Raw genomic sequence first — 25,506 nt, forward strand, 5'->3', positions numbered from 1 at the left:
AGGCTAGGAGCAAGGATACTTGGGCTCTGTTCCTGGTTGGGAGATGAGGGCTGGAATGGGTGCACCCTGGGATGCTGCAAGACTGCAAATTGGACAAATTATTTCTGTGGAGGAGCCTGAAATTACCTTAACACAAGGTAGGTAACATGGCCCAGAGTTAAACCTCATCTGAAGCAGCATAGCTTTGAAATGTTTAGAAGGCACTTGGGATGCCTATACATGTGCCCATTGGGAGAAAATTTGTATCTACAGGCAGTTGCCAACCATGCAGTAGACTAATTTACTGTGCAGTAAATGCTGCACACATGTAGACAGTGATGCTTTACTATGCATAGATTAGTCTACTGTGCAGTAAAAGGCCTTGTGTAGACACACTCCCTGAGTGTTTAATTGAACCTATAACAGTACTTTTAATCTCTTTATTGTTAACTTTTTCCTTTTAGAGGTCTAACACTCGAAGTACACGATCCACCCTTATTTGTTAATATAACTTAAGTTACAATAATACAAGTGAACAAATGGCCAAATATGTTAGAACTATAAAAAAAAACACAACAGGTGTTTAGACATAAAAAACTTTTCAACACTCTAGGACAGGAAGTTAGCGCTAATATAGCTGAACAAAAACAGATAAAATGTAATTGGAATATGGCCAGGTTACCAAACTAAACATAGCTGTTCTTGTAGAAAACCTAAGACAGATCTTTAATTAGCACAAAGTGCTCAGGTGATTGGTCTTACCTCTTAGGAGTTTCTGGTCTGGCTTAGGGATTTGAACAATTTTACAGAGTAAGCAAGCAAAGCTACTGTTTACCTCTGTGGATTTCCTTATGTCAGTCTAATTATTGACCCTTCATGATCTTTCTTATCATTTATGCAATGACAGAGCCCAGTTTGAGGTGATATAGCTGTAGTTATTAAACCAGTGGGTTTTTTTTTTCCTAATATAAACCTTTTGTAGTGTTTGAGAAATCTACATAGCAGAGGCTTAGCATGCAAAACCTCTGCTACTTGAACACAAGAAAAATCACAGCAGCAGTCTCTAGTCTACATGACTTCTTTGCAATATCCAGCCACCAGACAGCTAAATCATAATATGCTTCTGCTGAAATGTGCTAAAATAGGGTACTCAGACTATTATCTGCTGATACTCCAGTTTTCTGGCTGCTTCAAAAATAATATCTAGGAACCTTCCTTCCAATTATTTTCTCATCGGAACTAAATAACTTCTCTTGGGCTGTCAACAGCCACTTCCTGGCCATGCAGCTCTACTGTAATAGATCCAAAGTTAAAATATGTGGTATTTTACTGAAGAAAAAGTAAAACAAACAAACAATTTTTTTTCTTTCTTCTTTTTCAAACACAAGACCAAAAGTAGGATTTCACTTTTCAGCATTCTTTTGGTTCTCCTAAGTGCAATTTGGGAGGCACTGTCAAATATTAGATAGAACAGTAGACTGAGAGGAAAGTTTGATTTGACTGGCAGCTCCATCACTAGCCTACTGGTTGTTCTTGAGCAAGTCACTTACTTTCACTGTACCTTAATTTCCCCTTCGGCAGGATGAGGAGACAATTTCAGATCAACCCAATGCAAAATTCTGTGTAAGAGGTCAAGTTGGTAACACCCACTATTATAAAGTTGGCTGATGCTTTTCATTATACTACAGTTTTTTTAATTGCTTAAAATTATGTCAGATATTTTGCCTAAAAAATTCCCTATGGGTGACTTCCACACACTGACTCTTCTGGACAGAGTCAACCAAAACAATGTTTCCAAAAGAAAAAATTAAGGAAAAATATAACACGAAAACAATTCTAGCACTCTTTTATTTGGAAAGATCCAGCACCTGCATGCTTTGGAAGAGCATATTCAAAAGAGGCTTTCTAAAACTTAGCAGATAATATTATCTAAGGACTCCTTCATCATGGGAAGCATGACTTCCAACAAATGGCTTAAAGAACTGGAGTTATGTAGCCTGAAGAAAAGAAGAGGAGGGATTTGAGAACAGTCTTCAAATACTTGAAGGACAAATATAGATGAAGATAGACTGTTCTCTGTGGTCACAGGGGACAGGACTAGGAAAAAGGCCTCAAGCTTCATTAGGGAAAATTTAGGTTGGCAACTGGGAGGAACTTTCTGACTATGAGGGTGGTCAAGTACCAGAACAGGCTACCCATAGAAGATGTGGAATCTCCATCTCTGGGAATTTTCAAAAGTGGGTTAGACAGACACTTAGAGCCTTGTCAGACCTTACACTCTAAGCTGGACTAATTCTAATTGGCTTAGTGTAGTTTGGCTTAGTGGAACAGTCACACAGGAAGGTGAAAATCCTACTCTGACTGTCCTCACCTGTACAGTTGTGACTTGCCACTAGAGGCTTGGTGAGCAGGGGCAGGACTAGGAGCTAGGGGAAGGATAGATTCACTGCTCCCATCAGGAAGAGTGGGTGTTGGCAATCACAGTCCCTCTTGTTGCCCTTGTACTGGCTTAACTCCTGGTGGGAGCAGTGGGAGCTAGTCCAAAAAGGGGCACCATTTCTCTGCTGCCGTTCACACTGGCTCCGCTCCTGGTTGTTCCTCCTCCCCCTCCCCACCCCCCCACCCCCCAACTCAAACTGGCTCACTCTGCTCCCAGTGGGAGCAGCTCTGGTGTGAGTGGCAACAGAGACATGGTGCAGTGGGGCACAAGCTTGGGCTGGTGGAAGCAGAGCAAGTGTGAATAGTGATGGCAAGCATACAAGAGATCTGGGGCTGTAGTATTCATAAAGGCCAGACATCCCCAGGGGCCTAGGTGCTGTGCTTGGCTGTACTGTTTCCCAGACCCCCTGCTTGTCCACTGTCTCCTGGGATGCTGGAGAGACAAATTGAAGTAGTGAACAGAAGACTGAGGTGCTGGTGCCATTGTAAATGCTTTGGCTTCTACAACCACAGTCCACACTTCAGAGAGAGAGGCGGTAGCCTGTTGGGAAGGAATGGCCTCTACCTCACTCCATTGGGGAAGAAGCTCTTCTCAGCTAAAATGGCTGGCCTGATTAACTGGGGTTTAAACTAAGTTCATCAGGGGATGGGCGGACAACCACCAGTGCAAGTACTGGATGCAGTACTCAAACTGTGGCCTGACCAAAGTTGCATAGAGCATAGGCTCAGGGGTAACATGGTGGCAGCCTGTAAGTGCATAAGGGGTGTGCATCAGGATCTGGGGAAATGCTTGTTTACCAGAGCACCAAAGGGAAGACAAAGATCAATGGTCACAAACTCATGAAATACCATTTTATGCTGGACAGAAGGAAGAACTTCTTTGCTCTCTGAGCCACCAAGGCCTGGAATAGACTCCTCCCAGAGGTGGTACAAGCACCTACTCTGGACACTTGCAAGAAACATTTGGATGCCTATCCTGCTGGGATCCTTTGACTCTGGCTGACTTCCTGCCCCTTGAGCAGGGGGCTAGACCTGATAATCTTACAAGGTCCCTTCCAGCCCTGTCTATGAAATCCATGAAATTTAAATTGGGCACAAAAAATGTGAGGAGTGGCCACAAATTAATGGAACAGGAGCAAAATTAGGTGGACTGGAGATAATCCTGCCCTGGAGTTGTGTAAAATTAAGCTGAATAATGAGTGCTTTAAACCACTTAAGAGGTGCTAATGTGCAGCCACTTCAAAGGTTAAAAGCTCTAGAATCTGCCTAAAATTACCATGTAATAAGACCCTTAGCTGGTATGGTTTAAACAAGGATGATCCTGCCTCATGCAGGGGGCTGGACTAGATGACCTCTTGAAAGGGGGTCAAACCTAATTGCGAGAGGACTTACCAGTTTTCATGGATTGATTACAGTGTAAAATTCTAATTTCACAATCATTTTGCAGTGGTGGAACCTGCTCGTTGGCAGAGAAGCCTTGGAAGGGAGGAAGGAGGAGGGGGAGCCTCCATCTTGTGTGCTGCCCTTCATGCCGCCCTACCAGTCAGCACCTACTCTTCCTGACAGTATGGACTGTTGGCTCCACCTAGGGAGCTAGCATTTCATTTTTATTATTTTTTTAGTTGTTTTTGCAGATTTCATGGACAATCCAAGAATTTACAGTTTCTGTGAAATTCACGAAACCACAAATTAGGTATGTCCCTACTCATGAGGTCCCTTCCAGCTCTACTTTCCATTGATTATAAGATCATAGAGGGTGGCTTAACCTCTCATAGCTCCTATATGTGACTATTTTGCACACCAACCATCCACACAGAGCAGGTGAACATGATTCATCCCATAATTACAGAAGCAAAGCTAAATTTGACATATAATGGCTGCTCCTAGCAGGTTCATGCACAGCACCGTAACTGAGAGTTTGGAAAATCTCTCCTGTTTTATCAAGTGCCTCTGCTAGCACAAAGGTGCAATGGAGGAAAGAGACATCTTATATGATGAAGACTAGTAGGTATTAACCACATTGTACTAATGGCATATTGAGGTCCAGACACCTAGATTCACAAGTGGGGCTTAGCAAATTAATTGCTGAGTAGAGCAAACTCTTATGCAATGAGCATGTCCACACAAGATGCTTAATGCTCAGTAGCCTAATAATACTGCACAGTAGCTAATACACTACTGTACAGTAGTATTAGGTTAGTGCAGAGTAAGTGTCACAAAGAAACTATACACCAGTGCTACTGTGCAGTAACTGTAGTTACTGCAATCTAGTTAGTACTTAATTAAGCAAGTACTAAAGTAAATGTGCAGTGACTACTGTTCATTAACATGTAGATGCACACAGTAAGGGTCTGGATGTGTCTACATGTGCACACAACTGCACAGTTGTCACTGGCTTACTAAAGCAAGTACTAAATGACTGTGCAGTAACCACCAGTACTGTGCAGTCCCAGCACCGCACAAGCCATCGCTACTGCATAGTAGCAGCAGCATCATGGTTCATGCCTGCTGATGTTACAGCAAAGTAGTGTCTTATGTAGACACGTCCACCATGCAGTAATTTGCTCTACTGCACAGTAAAAGCATTTCATGTAGATGCACCCACAGCTACCTAAATCCTAGCATTTATTTGGTCAGCATCAAACCCAAACCTATCCTGATAGGATTCACAACCTTAGGTGTCTTTACCTATATTGCTGATGGAGACTAACCGCCTCAGTATCCTCAGAATATGCTCTACATAAAGGACAGCAAGCAAAAGGTGGGGGGCCTCCCTCAAACCCATAAGCCCAGTTATAGGATTTACCAGGATATTTTTTAAAAGCCAGGACCCAATCCTTCCTCTGCAAACAGGGATTTAGGTCATGATTTCCTGCATTCAAGGAGAGCCCCTAAGCATTTGAGTATATCTCTTTCAGTCTCTCCTGCTAAAAACTGTTCCATTTTGTATAAATATTCACTGGGTCACAGAGGTATCAATAGGGACCAAGTCACAGATAGAGGTTGACTCAGTAACCTAGTAATTAGGCTGGAGGTTGGACCTGCAGTCAAATTCCTGCTCCAAATCAGGCAGGGGAGGAATTTGAAACTGGGTCTCCCCATCCCAGATTAGTTTTCTAACAATTAGAATACTGGGTACTGGGGGGGGAGGGGGGAATGATAGGAAGAAGTTATAGTGATTTTACCACCATTTCTTGTTTCACAAGGGAAAGGATGAGCTTGCTTGGGGGGATAATTCCAACAGAATCTTAAGGGCGGTGAATCCCAATGGAAGACAGTTGCCTCCATCCACCCTGGATTTAAGATCTTAGCAGTCCTGGAGGGATGGGTCTTGCCCCTCTCATTAGCAATTTGTTTTGAGTCCAACTCTTTGGGTATAGGTAGGCCCAGGGAGAAGTTATTGGATTAACAAAAAAATGCTTCCTAGCCTTTCCTGGCAACCAGAAAAAGGTTCTGTTTCACTGCCTCATCCCCAGAGAGAGAGACATGCACTGAATGAGGCAGGGGTCCAGTAGAAAGACTGCATGTGATCAAGTAATGATTATATCAAAATGCACACAGGCAAGAGACGTGAATTACAAAGGCAATCTCTACTGAAATTTTCTAACTTCGGTATCTTGCTTTTGAAACTATATTATACTTTCTTAACGTATATTTTTGTTTATATTTCTTATTAAATACTCTCCTTCTTTGCCTAAACTGTAAATGTTAAACAATTGCTACACCCATGTGTAGAAAGATCCCTGCCAAAACGTTTTAGAATGAAGGACCTGATTGTTGCAAATGTATATTTTGAAATCCATCTTGTCCTTCTCCCCCATTAGGAGAATCAAGAAAATGCAAAAAATTCATTAAAATGCTGCACTTCAATTAACTACAGTATAACATTTTGCACATGATTCAATTTAATAAATTAAATGATTTATTAAATCAAATTAAACTATGTGCAAAATGTTATACTGTGCTATTCAGTTTCACACAGGAAAGAGAAATTTGTTTCCAAATGGCATCACCCTCAAAACTGTGGAAATGAAGGATGATTAATGAGTACAGATGTGGACAGCCTTAGTCTCAGAACACTGTATCTGAACAGAAAGTAGCTTTTCTGCACAAAATGGCTGTGTCGTTCATCTTCAGATTCAGATTCTGCCGAATTGAATCAGGGACAGCGATCCAAATCAATGAATTGAATTGCTGTCCCCAATTTGGGCCAAATCCAAACAAAATACAGCCCGTTTTGCACACCCCTAGCATCTGAATCAAACAGAGAAGACTAAAGGGCAATATTACTGAAGAAGACATGAAATTAATTTTAATTGGAGTCACATGTAGACTAAAAGGTAAAAATTATTTTGTGGTTAATCCCATAAAACACATCATCTCTCAAGAAACGTAACAACTTCAAAGGTGCCAGCAAAAGTATGGCTTAACCTCACAGTGTTATAGAAACTATATTCCAGAAATAATTACAAGTAACAAAGTCATTTTTTCTCTATTAATTTTTTCCCTCTCTTGTTAGTTGGTTATCTTTGTCCCTAAAATGACATGGTAGTTACAACTATGTACACGAAAACGCTTAATTTTACAGAAGTCTGTCTTAGACGGCCGGAGCCGACTTGAGGAGGATCGCTGATTACTCGGCTGTCAGGCGGGCTGGTGGATGGAGAGGCGGGACACAGTGTACTGGTTGCAAAATAACTTTAACTTTAACTTTACTTACGCCGCTGGTGGCTGCGACGCAGGTGGTAAGGTTGCTTAAGTAGTTACAGGTAACGAGTTGCTTGCGTAGTTACAGGTAACTGGCAACAAAACGAGCCGGCGAGTTTGTAGACAGAAACGAGCATGCAGGATGAAGGATACGTCGGGAACAGACGGTGACAGGGAGATGTTGGAGGATGGCCAGTCCGCCAGCTTTTCTCTGCCATGTGGCAAAGTTCTCCGTACTCTACCACGTGCTCAGAGCTCTCCGACTTGGGCGGAAGCTGCACGGATTTTTATACATTTAGAGTAGCCAATAACAGACTGCCAGGTGGGAATAGCTAATGAGGCAGAACGTACCAAATTTGCGGTTATTCAGGGTAGTTCTATTGTGACAGGGGCACTCAACTCATTTGGTTATGACAAAGTTCTGGTACTATCCTCCACCAAAAAGAAATTAACTTTTATTGAAAATAGTTCCTAATTAGAACTGATTGAAATTCTCAGTGTCTTTTTTATTACAGATACTTATTCTCCTGGAGTGTTTAACTGTCATATGCTGGAGGAATCTGAGAAGAATGTATGGAAAGTTTTCCTTTACTTTTTGTTGAGAAGTGCTTTGGGATCTTAATGGACCAGAAGTATGCAGGACTTCAGCTTAATGTTTACACTGAGCATTTCCTGTAGCACTTTGAACAAAATGGAAATGGACCAAACAGTTCTCCTGAGTGACATAAACTGTAAACTTAACACAGTTTGAAAATCAGGTGCATTGGAATAATGTTTCAAAACAGTTTCAGGTCCAATCACCTCTGCAGGTGTTGAATACCTAAGGCCTCTTTTTCTCTTAGTGGTTTTTTTTATTTCCCTTTATTTCCTGAATGTGTGCTCTGTGCCTCTTCATTTCTGTATTTCTGTTAACTTCCATGTCTACAAAACAAACTTTGGTAAACTCCCAGCTTCTCAGAAATCTGTGATTCCAGTTACAAGAATAATGAACAATCTCTCTCAGCATTTTTCAATAGCTTCCAGTAATATATTCTCCTTTTTCTAAGTAACTAGATTCAATCGTCACTCTCATTTAGCCATTATTCCCCCCTTCCTGATATGCAGGGATCCTGGTTTTCCCTGATAAAAAAAAAAATCACAAATTCTCTGATAGACCCCCCCAAATCTGTGATTAAAATTAAAGGCACCCCACAACCCATCTCAGCCCTGCGCATGCCCCTCACTCCCCCCACAACAGCCCCCTAGCCCCCGCCCTTTTTGTAACTAGCTCTTGCAGGCTGGAACTCTTCCAGCCTGCAGAGCTCTTTGCAAAATTGGAAATCCACAGTTTTCTCTGCTAAAAAGTAAAATCCATTTTTTCTCTGATAAAATAGGGAAATCCATGGTTTTCTCTGATTTTCCATGGGAAATGGAAAATCCAGATCCCTGTTGATATGTCTAACCCAACAGAGTTAAAAAAAAAAAATGTCTGATAAAGGGAATTAAATTACTGGGACTAGCATTGCTTGCATTAACGTGAGCATTTTTAGACTTCTTTGTTCTCTAGAGTTATTCCTTGTGTTGCACACAGTATAGACCTGTCTTTCATTTCAGTCCCCATTGTTGGGCAGATTGTTGATTTTGTTATTGTTACTGTGGTCAGAATTGCAGTGGCTAAACTGCTGTAGAGAAACATCTCAGTGAAAATGAGTTAATTTGTAGATGAACTGTACCACACAGCAAATTATTTTGGCTATTACCTCACAGAACATTTCTTGCCTTTCCATGCCTAGTTAGCAGGCCTATTCAATCAGAAGCTACATTCCAGCTCTTTCTTTAAAATATTATAAAACTAACAGAAACCATTATTTATCCATATGAGGCAATCTAGGTTTTAAATAGCTACAAAAAGCTATTGCATTGCTATAAGATGAACTTCAAAGTTGTAATCAAATGCAATTCTTTGTAATGAATTTATGCTTTTACTACTGTTTATTGACTTTTACTTTCAATTAGAGGATATATGTCTTATGTTATATTGAACTCTAATAAATCAGTAACTAACAACTGCATATACTTTCTTTCACTTTGGGCAGTCAATATGTCAATTCAGATGGGTTAACAACTGAACAGCAAATGGCCTATTCCAATGTTTTAAAGGCATAATCTGAAAGTCCTTGAAAATAATAACATGACCTTTCCATTGACTTAAATGGATTGGAAATCTCATTGAAAAAATCAAGTTAAGGTGAAGAGTAAGTTATCAGGACCAAAATCGTGAAGATTTGAGTGAAAAGCAGAAGTACCTTTCCAAGTCAGACTGAGGGAACTGCTTTGCCTCTATCATACCTTACAGCCATGTCTCTCTCAATCTTCTCAGCACACCTACTGACATTTTGGCACTGTAACTACATCTATCCTTATAGCAAAAACTTCCAGACAATGGGTTTGATCCATAGCCCATTGAATAGGCACATCCAGACAAGTACACATGTACACTTTGAAGCACTGCAAACCATTTGCACTGTACAGGCAGGCATTCACCATGCTGCTCCACCATTCACTGGAGATCCCAGTGTCGAAAAAAGCCATACCAGAAAAAAGCAGGCACACATGGTGGCAGCATGCACTGCCCAAAACCAAAGCCTGGCTGTCCAGAGCCATTCTCTGGCTAATGGCCATGCTCTGCGTGCACTGATCACCACTTCTGGAGTCACAGGAAAGCACCAAGGACCCCAGATAAGACTGCTGGGGCCAACCCAGGTGCTGGCCCCAGGCTCCCCTACCCCATCCAAATAGTGGCATTCCAGAGGGACACCATATTTGTGCCGCTACTATTTGTCCCCAAGGAATGCACATTCTCACTCATGGGGATGCGCCTAATAGTTGTATCTACACATGCTATTAAGGTGACATGATAAACACTGGCACAGTTCATGCTGGTGTCACCTGCTCCTGGGCACAGCATATGCATGTGCACCCAGGACCACAGCAGTTTGAGCCGGGGTGGAGCAGCCCTTGGGTAGCAGGGGACCCGGGGGAACAGCCCGAGGCTCCAGGTAGCAGCATTGAGTGGTAGAGGGGCAGGCTGGGGTACTTGGGTGCTAAAGTGCAGGACTAGGCAACAGGCAGCCCCCCATCTCATGCCTCAGCCAGCCCATGACACGTGTTTCAGCAGAGTTAAGTACTCCACCATAAGAAGGCAAAGTTAATTAATTTACTGAACCCTAATACTGATGCACATGTTTCATAGATAGATTCATAGATGTTAGGGTCGGAAGGGACCTCAACAGATCATCGAGTCCGACCCCCTGCATAAGCAGGAAAGAGTGTTGGGTCTAGATGATCCCAGCTAGATACTCATCTAACCTCCTCTTGAAGACCCCCAGGGTAGGGGAGAGTACCACCTCCCTTGGGAGCCCGTTCCAGACCTTGGCCACTCGAACTGTGAAGAAGTTCTTCCTAATGTCCAATCTAAATCTGCTCTCTGCTAGCTTGTGGCCGTTGTTTCTTGTGACCCCCGGGGGTGCCTTGGTGAATAAATACTCACCAATTCCCTTCTGTGCCCCCGTGATGAACTTAAAGGCAGCCACAAGGTCGCCTCTCAACCTTCTCTTGCGGAGGCTGAAAAGGTCCAGTTTCTCTAGTCTCTCCTCATAGGGCTTGGTCTGCAGGCCCTTGACCATACGAGCTGCCCTTCTCTGGACCCTCTCCAGGTTATCCGCATCCTTCTTGAAGTGTGGCGCCCAGAATTGCACGCAGTACTCCAACTGTGGTCTTACCAGCGCCCTATAGAAGGGAAGTATCACCTCCCTGGACCTATTTGTCATGCATCTGCTGATGCACGATAAAGTGCCATTGGCTTTTCTGATGGCTTCATCACACTGCCGGCTCATGTTCATCTTGGAGTCCACTAGGACTCCAAGATCCCTTTCCACCTCTGTGCCACCCAGCAGGTCATTCCCTAGGCTGTAGGTGTGCTGGACATTTTTCCTCCCTAGGTGCAGCACTTTGCATTTCTCCTTGTTGAACTGCATCCTGTTGTTTTCTGCCCACTTGTCCAACCTATCCAGGTCTTCCTGCAGCTGTTCCCTGCCCTCCGGTGTGTCCACTTCTCCCCATAGCTTTGTGTCATCTGCAAACTTGGACAGAGTACATTTCACTCCCACGTCCAAGTCACTGATGAAGACATTAAAGAGTATCGGTCCAAGGACCGAGCCCTGCGGGACCCCACTGCCCACACCCTTCCAGGTCGAGACCGACCCATCCACCACGACTCTTTGGGTGCGACCCTCCAGCCGATTCGCCACCCACCGGACTGTGTAGTCATCCATATCACAGCCTCTTAACTTGTTCACCAGTATGGGGTGGGATACCGTATCGAAGGCCCTCCTGAAGTCTAAGTATACGACATCCACCCCTCCTCCTGTGTCCAGGCGTTTCGTAACCTGGTCATAGAAGGAGACTAGAAGTAGAAGGAGAAGGAGACATAGAAGTTTCATAGAAGGAGACATAGAAGTTTCATAGTTGGTAGGGTTGGAAGGGACCTAAGCAGATCATCAAGTCCGAACCCTGCCATGGGCAGGAAAGGATGCTGGAGTCAAATGTCCCCAGCTAGGTGGTTGTCTAGCCTTCTTTTGAAGACCCCCAGGGTAGGGGCGAACACCACTTCCCTTGGAAGTTGATTCCAGCTCCTAGCAAACCTGACTGTTAAGTAGTGCCTCCTGAAGTCTAGCCTGAATCTACTTTCAGTCAACTTATGGCCATTGTTCCTTGTTACATCCGGTAGTGCTCGGGGGAGCAGGGACCTTCCCACTGCCTGCTGGTCCCCCTTGGCAAGTTTATAGGTGGCCACCAGATCCCCTCTCAGCCTTCTTTTGAGGAGGCTGAAAAGGTTCAGGTCCTGTAGCTTCTCCTCATAGGGCTTGCCCTGCTGCCCCCCGATCACATGAGTGGCCCTCCTCTGGACCCTCTTGATGCTATCCACGTCCCTCCTCAAGTGCGGTGCCCAGAACTGGACGCAGTACTCCAACTGCGGCCTGACCGATGTCAAATAGAGTGGGAGGATCACCTCCTTGGACCTGCTCGTGATGCATCTATGGATGCATGACAAGGTGCGGTTAGCCTTCCTGACCATGTTCCCACATTGGTGACCCATATTCATCTTGGAATCAAAAGCGACTCCAAGATCCTTTTCTGCCTCTGTGCTGATGAGAAAGGAGTTCCCCAGCATGTAGGTATGCTGCTGGTTTTTTCTCCCCAGGTGTAGTATCTTGCACTTTTCAGTATTGAAACCCATCCTATTCTCATCCACCCACCTCTGTAACCTGTCCAGATCTAGTTGTAGCCTGTCCATCTCTTCTAGAGTGCTCACTTCTTCCCACATCTTAGTGTCATCTGCGAACTTGAACAAGGTGCTTTTCACCCCCTCATCCAAGTCAACAATGAAGATACTGAACAGTGCGGGTCCGAGGAGTGAGCCCTGGGGAACCCCACTGCCCACATCCCTCCAGGTTGAAAATGACCCGTCCACCACCACTCTCTGGGTGTGACCCTCCAGCCAATTTGTGGCCCATCTGACTGTGTAGGCATTGACACCACAGTCACCTAATTTTTTAATGAGGATGGGGTGAGAGACAGTGTCGAAGGCCTTCCTAAAGTCCAGAAAAACTAAGTCCACCACAACACCTGCATCCAAGGATTTTGTGACCTGGACATAGAAGGTCACCAGATTGGTCCGACAGGACCTGCCTCTAATGAACCCATGTTGGTTGCCCCTAAACATAATCTCCTCTGCTGGTCCCTCGCAGATGTGCTCCTGGATTATTTTCTCAAAGAGCTTCCCCAGGTCCGAGGTAAGACTAACAGGCCTATAGTGTCCTGGGTCCTCTTTCCTCCCTTTTTTGAAAATGGGGACCACATTGGACCTTTTCCAGTCTTCTGGCACCTCATCAGAGCACCATGAATGCTCGTAAAGCTGTGCCAGGGGTCCCCCAATGACCTCTGCCAATTCCCTCAGCACTCTGGGGTGGAGATCATAAGGACCTGATTATCTGAACACGTCTAGTCCCTCCAGAAAAATACTACCATGCCATGAGAAAAACATACTATTCTGATCCACAGTTGGCTGAGATGCAGTGTGCCTCAATGCAGGGAATCAGCAGCAGAGCCCCCATGCTGGGTTGGCTGCTCCTCCATTTTGAGGCAAACTGTACCCCGGCCAGATACAGAGTTGTAGGCTGGGGTGTAATGTCTCTCAATACAGGGACTCCATGTGCCTCAGCATGGGGGCTCAGTAGTGGAGCCCCCATGCTGTGACTTGTGGAGACAGGGGAGCAGTCTCCCTTTTGGTACTTATATTACCCCATCTCAAGGCACACTTGTGCCCCAATCAGCTTATGCATAATATAGGGGGAGTAAGTATAATAGTTGTGTCTATTCTTCCAGCCTGCTTTCCCACAACTTTCTCCAGTCTACCACAGAATGGTTTTTCATGGACTCCCTGGAGAAACCACTCTGTTATCAGTTGAATGGTCAGAGCCTTTGCTTTGGATAAGGATGTCATGACAGTTTATATCATCTGACATGATGCTTTTGTGACATGGCACACATCTATCAAGATGATAACAGCCTATGGCTATAAATAGATGTCTCATTTGTTTTGAGTCTGACTTTCCGGGGGTTTGATCTGTCTCAAAACAAGAGTGGCACCATCATTTACCTACATTGACCTTTTAAGCTGCATTTCTGTTCCTTTCCCAGTAGGTGGCCAGGAAAAGCACGCAGTGTGACAGGCTTGTCACTGAAATGAATCACAATAACTATACAGATGTACAACCAGATACCCCAGAAAAAAGTATTACTACATTTTATCTGGTGGGACATGGAGGGGGATAGTGGACATATACATGTATGATCCCAGGACAAAAGGCTTTCTTCTGGGGCAAATGGGATATCTGTCCATAGCCTATGTAGTCTACTATATCTAGCCAATTCTTACCATGTAAGTTAATCAACTTGGTGTAGACTTCTGATAAATATTTTCATCAATAGTTACCTAGAATGGTAAAATGGGCCACATCTCATTAGCAATCTCAGATCCATCATTCCATTCAATCTTATTGTTAGCATAAGTTTGGTTAGTATGAAAGGCATGCAAGAATGAAAATGCTTCCTTACTTAACAGAACTGCTGCCCACATCAAGGTCCTGTGCAGTTACAGCACCTATAATAGTCCCAACAGGTGTATCCTCATAAACCTCCATGGTGTACATAGGTTTGCTGAAAATGGGAGGTTCATCCACATCCAACACATTGATCTTCACGGTAGCAGTATCTTTGAATGGACCCACAGAATGAAATCGATGGTCAAGATGGAGATTGGAGGCCTCTACTTTAAAGGTGTATGCCTTTTTTGTTTCAAAGTCCAATGGCTGTAAATAAGGATAAAAATTAAATCAGATTTGGCAAAAAATTTAACATGTCTAATTGGATTTGTAAATGAAGATTGTAAAGTTTAGACAATTACTGGAACACAACAAATTTGTCTAATTGTCTAAATCACTAGGGCCAGCAGCATAAAGAAACCCCCTCCAAATAGCACAATTATAATAATTAACTTTATTTTTTCCCAGTCAACCTCCAAGGGACAGGAAATCCATAGCAGAGCTAGGAACTGAATATCTTCTACATCCCATGTCAGCTTCTCACATACAAGGCCCATTCCCCCTTTCATCACAGGGAAAGACTGTGATGTTTCTAGTGAAAATATGTCCAAAGCAAATTCTTAGCACACAGCAGCGGATATAAACCAAACTTTAGAGTGTAGTTCTGAATCCAGATTAATTCTTCTAGAATTGGCAGAATGAACCTTTAAATGTAAACACCTACAAACTTAGAGAACTTGAGGGGCTAGATTTTATTTAAAAAATGCATATTACATTTTGCATCTTGGATCAATACAGCTCTGATTTATAAGGGACTGAATGCAAACTGTCAATTGACACACGGCATGTTGTAGCTATTTGACAGAGACACATGTTGAAATGGAGCTGGTTTGTTCTGAATTTCTATCAATATACATCCACCTTGTGCCTCTGATTTTGTAATGTAACCAGTGATCTCAGCTCTTTTAGACTATTGTACTGATTCCTAGCCAGAAAGATACAAAAGCATTGACTTTTAATACAAATGTTTTTGTGCATTAGCTCAAACTTTCATCATTTCCTGAAGTAGTGTTTTTCTGATGTGATAGTGTCACCTAGTGGTTGTTGGTATAATTGTCACATTAGGAATTTTCCATTTGAAAGGATATCATATTTAAGTAAAGAGACGAGATTACATCTGTAGCAGCAAGAATAAATTACTGCTTCTCATTTTTATTTCTATCGGCATCACCCCCATAGTATGTTTCCACTGCTAGCAGGGATTTAAACTATGTCATTTTCTACCCTAGTCACAGCAAGATATAATTGACCACGTGCTTAGCTGGTGTCAACTGTAGTAGCTTTGTTAAAATCACCAGTTATATTCATTCACATTGACTGAGAACATGACATGATGGTCATGTGATGGTTTTAAATTCTTGTGAAAGATGTTACATTTTAATAAACAATATGGCCAATTCCTTTGCATCTAAGTGGGCGTCTAAGTCCATATGGGCACGTCTACACATGCCCTCCACGGCACAGTTGTTACTGCGCCGTCATTTAGTACTTGCTTTAGGCACAGCTGTTACTGCACCATCCTGGTGGCATGTGAGTATTTTTAGCAGCTGTGTTACCATAGCGATGCGCTATAGTGAGGTCGCTCATCACTATGGTGAGGTAGCACTGGTGTCACAGTTCTGTGCCCGTCGATGCTACATCACTACAGCAATGTAGATAAACCCTATAATAGGTAAATCTCCAAGCTTAAAATTTTTGACTGTAATGAACTGCTCATAGAAATGGGGACATCTTTACTCAAAGAACATTCCCCTGAAGTATGTGCAAATTTCTGTCAAATAAAAGCTTTGTAACTGGGCTGACAGTAATCACATATACTGGGATATACAAGTTGGGATATTGTCTGAGAATGGGAGAAAGAAAGGATGGGACAGTAGGAGGAGTCACATCAGATACATGCTGAATTCCAGTGTTTTCTATGTGGCATAACACAGAACAACCTGCTAGGTCTTCACCATCTTTCTTTGAGGATTAGGCTGAGTATAACAAGGATTTAAAAACCAAGAAGTCTGTGCACATATTTTTTTCTGATGGTCCTGTCATTAGCCAGACTGTAAATGCGCCCCATCTTCACAAAGATGGAAGGCATGGTTCCTTCTCTACTGCAACAGGTGTATTAGCATAACAAAGGCCTCTATATAAATTCAAAATCTTTCAATATAAGGGTATTGCAAAGCTAAACTGCAATTTGATAGTTTTAGAGGAGGATGAGACAGGGTGAAAACTAACTTTTGAGAAGTGGTTTGTTTAGATTCACAAAAGGAATGTTTGGGGTGCTCTGTTACATATAACACATTACTAGGTGCCATAAACTTATGTTTTTTGTGGTGAGATTCATAATTGCAGCAGCTTTGACCAATTGTATTCTTCATAAGTATTCCTAGGTTATCACTATGGCATTTTTCAGAGATTAGACTTTCACCTGGTGCTCGGCTACTTGCCTCAGTAATAGCTTTGTTTGGTTAAGGAAGTTATGTGCTTGAAGAGAGAAGGCTCCACTGCACTCATTACAGATGTCCTAAGACTGTAAGTGGTCAAAAATAAAGACATGGTAAGATTAAGTTACAAGAGCATAACACTGAGTTTTGGACAATGTCAGTCTCCAGTCAAGATATTATTAAAAATCTATGACTGTATGCAATGTATGCAAGTTTAATTGATAGCATTCCTTATTCACACAGATAAGTTAATCAGTCTTGGCCTTACATCCAAAATCTTGGCAGCCACCTGTTGTACTAGGGAACTGTTGGAAAACTGGAAGGATGACTTTCTTGAAGGAACCTTCCATGCCAAATCTCTATAACCTTGAGATTTACAAGGGTTACGAATATCACTCCAAAGGCTCATTTTGTGGAAACTGATCAAATCATGAAGGGTGCTTCTTCTACATTAAGTGTGTCTTTAATGAATGTAACAATTAACTGTAGTGTGTTATTTCATTTTACTCGTCCAGAATTGTCATAGCAATGCTGTCACATGGTGGTAATCTTATGGAATTAAACTCTACTGTGCATGGAAATCTTGAATGCTGATAAGTAAGCTTTATTTTCAAAGGTTCCAAATAGCAGAACCTGTGCCCTATTAGGGAAGTATATTCAATGCCTTAACAACCATCTGTTTTACCTAAAAGATTCTACAGCCACTTCTGGGTTTTAAGAAGGTGATTGTAATATGCTAACACTTATGGAGAGGTACTGAAGAATGAAATAGGGATTAAAACAGTTTGGTTATATTAAAGGACATCAATACCATTATATGGAACTGTTGCTAAACTCCTATAGAATGTAAGACCAAAGGACAACCTTTTTACCTTTTATTTTTAGCTGACCAGTAGGAAATCCTTATCCCTAGTATAAAGTCCTATTACATTCAAAAGGTCAGTTATAAAGCTTGCTACATAGAAAGGTTATCTTTTTATCAAATTCGATAAGGTTTTTTCTATAACAAAATCCCAATTTTGCTAGCATCATGGGAGCTCTTTGTTACCCATAGTCTATATATCTATTATGGGAGAATTTTGTAATGGTAGCCTAAGTGTCAGTCTCATAATAGATGAGTCTGTCTCTCTCCAAACAGCCCTTGTCTGTCTTCATGGATATAAGCTATCAGAACACTATCAGATATGTGCAGCTGTGTGTAGTAATAGCAATTTGAAAATACTAAAACTAAATAACACATAATGATAAAACACTTTGTTTTGCTTCCCAAGAGATACCATACACTGGTTTATTTAGTGTGAACAGGAAAACACATCAGCATCTCTGATTTGAAAGGAAATACAGTTTGAAGCATTATTGCTTCCCTTATCCTATTTAGAAGTGAATACATGCTGACAAATATATAATGCTTTAATGTAAATTGAGCAAGTAAAATGGAATAATAGAGCTTTTTCTTTTCAAATAGAATTCTGTCAAAAATATATGAAGTATAAAAGCCAACATAAGCTGAAAACGGCTTAATGAGTTCCAGTGATAAGCATGACAGTTGAGAAAAGTGAATTTATTCATTTCCTGTTCACACAATAAGAAAAGAAAAGAAGAATTAATGAAAGCTGCAGGAGTGACAACCTTAGAAACCTACTGCATTTACCTATATACCAGGTACAGCATAAGCATAACCCATAACCCTGTCCTATTTAAGGGTGGGACAGATCTTTACACTTCAGACCTTGACTTATCTGAGACTACCCAACCTAGCATTCAGTGAGAGCTCATTGGTGCAGAGACACCATATTGATTGAACAGAAGGTTCCAAAAAGCAACACTTTTCCAGTGCTGGTTACCAAGTCTGGATCTGAAATGGTAAAAGTAAAGATGACAGCTTCAGGGTATGATACGTGTTAAGTCAGGCTTCAGATCAACTACTTCCATGTTCTTCATTAGAGTTGAGAATAAGAGATATACTGCCGCTTGAAGGATTGATGGGAAAGGGTAAGATACATGCATTAGCTCCAATCCCTTCACAACAGGGAAAGACAAAGGAGCAGCAATTAGTTCTTTGACTTAGGTGGCTGTTTAAGAAGAAGCTGAAGTCACATATTGTAAGTAAAAAGCATCCTGGATGCTCTTTGTCAGTGGTGCTCAAACTTTTTCCGTGGCAGGCCAGATGGACAGTGCCTGGTCTGATGCTGGGCCAGATGGTGGTTCTGATCTAGCGCTCAGGGCGAGGCCTGGTACGGTGGCCACCATCTGGCCATGCAGAAGGGTGTTGGGGTGGCTGTATCACCTGAACCTGGCCTTTCAGGAGTGAAAGAGGGTGTCATCTGACCCTGCAGGGTGGGATGGATGTAACCCAGTCCCATGGGGGAAGGGGGAGTGACCCAGCCCCAAATCAGCCCAGTGGGGGGAAAGTAGGCATGGCCCAACCCCAACCTAGCCCCACAGGGGGAAGGGGGTAACTCCAACCAGGTGTGCCGGGCTTGAGGTTTGGAAATTTGGCAGGGGGAGGGTGACTGTATTGATGGTCTCTGCTCTCTTGCCACAACATTTCCTGATCTATGGGGAGCCCTGTGGGCCAGATGCAATGGCTTTGCAGGCTACATTCGGTCTATGGGTCAGAGTTTGAGCTCCCCTGCTCTTAGTCAATGACAGGGTGTTTTGGAGAAAGTTTATGTAGAGGTGTACAGGAAAAGCTGAAGTGTTTAAAGTGAATAGGTGGGGATACAGGTCTACCCAAAGGATACATTTCCCACTTATCACTAAGGAGATCCTTAAGTTCCCTACCTGTTTCCTCACTAAGGGTTTCAGAACAGCTACTAAAAAGTGACACACCCAATGACATAGCTTGCAAAGATTCTGATCTCCCTTTCCTTACTTTTTGCCTTTCTTTTTCTTGATGGCCAACATAATCTTTCTGAGATCCTGCTTTGCCTACAGCTTGGTGCGTGCCAGCACCAAGAAGAATGATAGATATATTTCTCTTCCTCCTTAAATTTTGAAGTCTCCTTCCTTTTTACTCTCTTTCCCCCTCTCTCACCTACATATAAATGTACCACTTAGTTTATTGGGAATTATTGGCTTATACTGACCATCACTGTGTATAAGAACTTTTAATATTCCCTGACCAGTTTTAACAACTTCCTGGAGCATATGTAAGTGCCTTTTCTTGAGCTTGCAGCACAACTTATAGGCAAATATAACTCTTACTTATTTGTTATAATGGAAGCTTTACAAAAGAGAAATAGGCTGTTCTAAACCTATAGAGAATTTTTATGTTTTTGTGCCTTTTTGCTTTCATTTCCTTTGGAGTAATTATAATATGAACCAAACAGTGGTTCTAAATGTCACTAGGATGCTCTGGCTGGCATAATATATTCCTTTTCTTATAGAATGATCATTGTAATAACTGAGCATATGTACTAGATCGTACCTTGAAGTTAAATCAATGAGTTAAGTTATGAGATTTAAGTTGTACACCTATTCCAGATGAAAAACATTACCTTATAAAATCTATTAAATGTCTGGAAAGCATAGAATTGCCTCTTTCTGTCAATTCACTCAGAATCCTAAAAGTATCCACCAGGCATATGAGATTTGTGTCAGTTTTTAATCAAAACAATTTTATTCCAGGGAAACATTTTTTATTGTCACATGGAGATTTCATCATGTTTTCTGTATTGAGGGGGAAAATGTCTTTATATTGTAAATGAGAGTTTTTGTCTGCAGGGAAATAAAGCATCTTTTTCTCAAGATAGCACAGTGCTGTGGTCATGATGTTAATATGCTGTGATACTGGAGGCAGAGGAGGAAAGAGGGAAAGTAAACTTGTTTTGCAAACATGGAACAATTCTTTGCACATTCAAACAGCGTTTTAGTGGTTTGTGATTTTTAATGAGATAGTTATTGGTATCCTAAAGTTTGCTCATTATTTAGCAAGGTACTTAAGGATCTATCCAAATGTTAAAACTTTAAATACTGGTGGTCCCCACTGATTTCTCATAAACATTCTAAACACTTTTTTAAATATTAACTTTCATAAAGACTTGCACTTTTTTCCACAAAAAATATTTAAGGGTGTGGTTACCTGTAAGCACATTAGTAGACCCATTGGCTATGTGTGAAAATGAGAGCAACACACATTGTAACTGACATGTACATGAACAGAACTTCTTTATGTTGGAGTCTAGATCAGTGGTTTTCAAACTGTGACCCATGGAGCCCTGGGGTTCTTCAGTAGGTCATAATGAATTCTGCAAAGAGATTAGGGGTAACGGCAGAGTGATCTGGAAGGCATTTCCGCACCATTGCTGGGTTGCCTGGCTCTGCATCCATCTTTAGGACAGGGATACAAGTTCTGCCCAAGAAGAAATTATATAAAGTATTCTGTGTCTTTAGAAAATTTGAAAACCACTGGTCTGGACCATAAGCCAGTAAAGCACTTGAAACTGTGGGTATTTTTAAGCTTGAGGAATGGTTGCATGAAAGTCACATAATAAAGATTTTCTGATCACAAAAAAATTAAAATATCTACATGTCATTACCAGGGATCCTAGTTGTTTTCTGATAAAAATTCCCAATTTTCAATTTACAAGGAGATTTCAGTTTCCATAAAGTGAAACACCACTCTCTCCCTCTGTCTCTCTCTCTCTATATATATAATATGCCATTTTGATCATGGAAAAATGTGGATTTTGAGTTAGTTTTTTTTAATCTGATAATTGGGGATCTTTTTTTTTAATTGGAGAAAACCAGGATCATTGGTCTTTACTGCATTTGATAATCATCTGTAGAAGCTCTAGTGGTGGCCCTTTGAAAATATATCGTGCAGTATGTTCTCTATGTCAGCAGTTCCCAAACTCTGCCAGATTACACACCACCAGTTAAAAATGATACAACCTTAAGTACCACCAGCACATTTTTATCATACAAAGTAATTATAATAAATCTGTTAACGCATACCACTGACAGGTTGTCTACGTACCACAGATTGGGAACTGTTGCTCTATGTTAAGAAAAGCCCTAATTAGTATGGAAGAGCAAGATGTTTATCTAGGACTTCATTTCTATGATACACTTCTATAAATGTTTAGTACCCCAGTAAACACTCTTATTGCTGTCCTTGACAAGAGCAGTGCTGAGTAAAATTTCAAATGGGAATATATTATAGGCCCTAACAAAAAACAGTAGTGCAGTTAAAATGTTCCTGACACCAAAGACAGGACATGTCTTGCTGAGTACACCAAGGTTGTAGCACTCATAAGACATCTAAGGTGACAGCAAGTCCACAGAACACCTGAAGTTTAAGTTACTTCTTTTTAAGGCTTCCCTCCAGCAAACCACTCAAGCAGTGAGTCCTGAGTACTTTAGCCTGTGAATCTGAAAGTACCTAAACCACTGAAGTCTGTAAAGTGTTTGTCAGTAGGACTTTTCACATGAGAGAGTTATGTAATGAGCCACCTGAAGGATCAGAGTGAATGCAGATAGGCATTTCTTTCAGGGGAAAGGGCTGCATTTTGGATTTATCTTCCCTTTGCATTCCTTCATCCAACACAGAATAGTTCCTTGACCTTCAGAACCTATCTCTGTCTCCAGGCTTCCTCTGATGGGGAAGATTAAAGGAGGATTAGTTCCTCTCTCTTCCCTGCATTGCTATGAAGTAGAAGAGTTCTGTTGTTTGCTTTAGGTAATATCAATTGACCAATTGATTCCAGTGTTTTTTTATTGTTATTGTAAATGTGATAACAGGCAAAGCAAACCTTATTAATGAAAAGGTTAAGTAAATAAGTACAGCAAAATAGTGTAGAGAGACTAAACTACTCAGACTCAGGATTCATCATTTTTTGCCCACTTTTTTTTTTTTTGGTTCACTGACTTCTTAAAGCATTCTCCAGAGCAGCCTGAAGCTTTGTCTAGGCTCAGTGTTTTGTACATTACTGTAGCCACATCAATGCAAATCCTTCTCTGTAAGCACATGAGTAGTTTCACTAGCTCTGTTTAGTGTAAGTAATGTGCATTTAGCAGCCTTTTAAGGAAACATTTTAGCAGATATTTAAGGAAACTAAATATTCAGCACCTTTGAAAATCAAGATCTAGATCCTGTAGTTTACTGGTAAGGTGAAACAAACTTGGCTTGATGCTGCTTTTTTCCCCTTTGCATAAAAGCAGCCTGCACACATTTAGGTGCAGTTATGCAGCTAAAAAAGTGACAAAGGTACATTTTGGGGAGGGGAAAAAATGGCATAGATGAGATTTAAGAGTAAATTCATGGGCAGGGAGCATCTAATCTGATCAAATCCTGTTGTGTATGCTCAGCATTGATTTTTTCAATCATTCATGCTCATTACCATTTCAAACATGGCAAAGCACATTGAAGGCCATCCTGAAGCAAAGTGTGACATTTCAAAGCATAGCTGTTTTTGAGTTATCTACTGAGACAAAAAGGTGCTCCAAATTTTCTTAAAGCAAGACATTTAATTTTCAAAACATTCTTACATCAAAAATCATGAGCTATGCAAGCTTGAGGGGTGTGGGAGTGGAGGGGACTGAGGAAAAAAGTTCTACAATTTGGGAAATAAGCAAAGATGGAAATTCTAGGTTCAGTATCACAAGGAAGGATAGCCTTTTGAGGGTGGCAGTCCTCCCCTACCTACTGCTAGCATGATACCTCCCTGGTCATGGATTTGAGGTTAAGGATCAGGTGACAGACATAGGATCATAGAAAGGTATGGCTTAAAGAGACCTCAAAATCATCTAATCCAGCCCATAGATATAGGTTGATAACCGTGACTAAATTGGCAGGGACAGTCCCAGATTTTATAGGCTGTCTCAGTGTCCTGGTCATTGGAGAAAATTGGAGCAAAGTCCTGGATTGACAGGTACCCATCCACACATGCCTGGCTCTACTGGGCAAGTGATTCCAGGCTCACAGCCCAGTGAAACTGGAACCAGGGAGCAGCTGCCACCACCACAAGTCAGAGCCCAAGTAAGGATAGGGCTTCCCAGGAAGGGGATGGAGGTGGTTCAAACCCCTTTCCTGAGAGGAGTACGGGGGTTCCTCTCCAACTCCCAGCTACTGGGGACCCATGTTTGGGGCGGGCAGGTGAGGGGGCAGCTCTGGGGTCCAGGTTCTGCCCTGGGACTGTGCCCCAGACTGCTGATGGCAACAGGGGGAGGCATCATATGGCCATACAACACAGGCTAGCAGAGCCCAGGGGGCACTGTTCAGGGGCTGCTCCCAGTCGTGTCCAGTCTTTTCTTATGGTGGTTGGAGCCCAGGCACAGGCATCTGCACTGTCCCACCCTACCCCACTCCTGGGAGATGCTGGGTTGGGGCTGGGTATATGTGCCTCACTGCCCAACCAGGCCCCATTCCTAGGGTCCACAGGTCAGGGCTGCATGTATGTGCTGTGCTGTCTTGGCTGGCCCCACTCCTAGGAGGTGAGGGGTTGGGAGAGAGAGAGAGTGTGTGTGTGTGTGTGTGTGTGTGTGTGTGTGTGCATGCACACTATCTCCCCCTGGCACCCTCCATCCTGGATTTCCCTAAAATTATTATGGTCACCCTAACTATAGGAGTCTAAGCACAAGAATAAGGTCCTCCAAACAAGTGCCTGATCTTGTAAGCAGCCCTTCAACACTTACCATAGACTGCCTCCATCTTGATAGGACCAAGTAACTCACTGTTCATCTAACGCCTATTTGGATCCTCAAACTAGGCATGCTTCCGCCTAAATCCTGTAAGAGGTTCAGTCTTACAGGCAAGCTCTAAGCACACCTAACATCCATCTACAGCAGCTAACACCACACAAAATACAGAGGTAATAGCCACTCCCAATCAATACACTGGTAGCTTTATCTGTTAGCTCAGTAGTTAGAGTACTCCCCCAGGATTTGGTTGTCCTGAAATCTAAGCTCTCCTCAGGCTGAGGGATTTAAAAACCACACCTTCCACCTCCAAGAAGAGTATCCTAACCATCTATCTATAGGCTCTTCTGAGATGTGGGCACTCTGTTATTGAATCTATACTATTTAAAATACATATATTGAAGCGTCATTAGGCCTCCTTAGTCATAGAAGAAGCAGACAGTGATTAGAGCCTTCACCTGGACAAGGAGCCTTGCATGGAGAAATCTGGGTTCCATTCCCTGTTCCACAGACTCTTTGTTCATTTGATGTTTAACAGGCACTGTATAACTGAGCGAGGTATTTAGCATCAAAATACCCAAGTCCCTTTGTGATTGAACGCACACACAAAAAAATTCCATAAACACAAGAAGCTGACTCAAAGAGGCTACGATTTCCCATGATATAACACAGATCATGTATGATTCCAAATTGTTTGTGTTACTTATTTTCAAATTTTAGCTACTTGCTTATATCTTGGATGTGCACTAAGTACCTTTTTCAATTTGATAACCCCTTCCTGTGTGTTCTCATCCGTGGTGATGTCAAACAAGTTTCCTCCATCTCCTGGAACAATGTTGTATTCAATTTCAGCATTTTCCCCAAAGTCAGGATCCACAGCTCTGATTCTCCCAATAGCTGAACCAACAGGTGAGGACTCAGGAACTTTCAAATGGAATATACCTGAGAGAAAGTGTTAAACAATCATTCTTGGGAATTAACAGTGCATGTGATAAGGAAAATGTGGCCTGGCATAATTAAACATGTTAAAGCAATCTTGGTAAACGTGATCACAGTACAAGCAGGTTAGGAAAACACGTGTGATATGGCCACTTAAG

General features: G+C 42.1%; 1 protein-coding gene across 3 annotated transcripts in view; it reads right to left on the minus strand.

The window, feature by feature from the left end:
• Positions 1-25,506, minus strand: part of CDH12 (cadherin 12) — a 976,881-nt gene that overhangs the window by 51,677 nt on the left and 899,698 nt on the right. For all 3 annotated transcript variants that reach the window (XM_059728628.1, XM_059728629.1, XM_019483342.2), the window contains 2 exons: positions 25,164-25,351; positions 14,284-14,537 (listed from right to left, as the gene is read on the minus strand). In XM_059728628.1, coding sequence (XP_059584611.1) covers positions 14,284-14,537; positions 25,164-25,351 — 442 coding nt within the window. The remainder of the gene's footprint in view (positions 1-14,283; positions 14,538-25,163; positions 25,352-25,506) is intronic.

The sequence above is a fragment of the Alligator mississippiensis genome, chromosome 5 (assembly GCF_030867095.1).
Source record: "Alligator mississippiensis isolate rAllMis1 chromosome 5, rAllMis1, whole genome shotgun sequence".
In the NCBI taxonomy this organism is placed as follows: domain Eukaryota; kingdom Metazoa; phylum Chordata; order Crocodylia; family Alligatoridae; genus Alligator; species Alligator mississippiensis.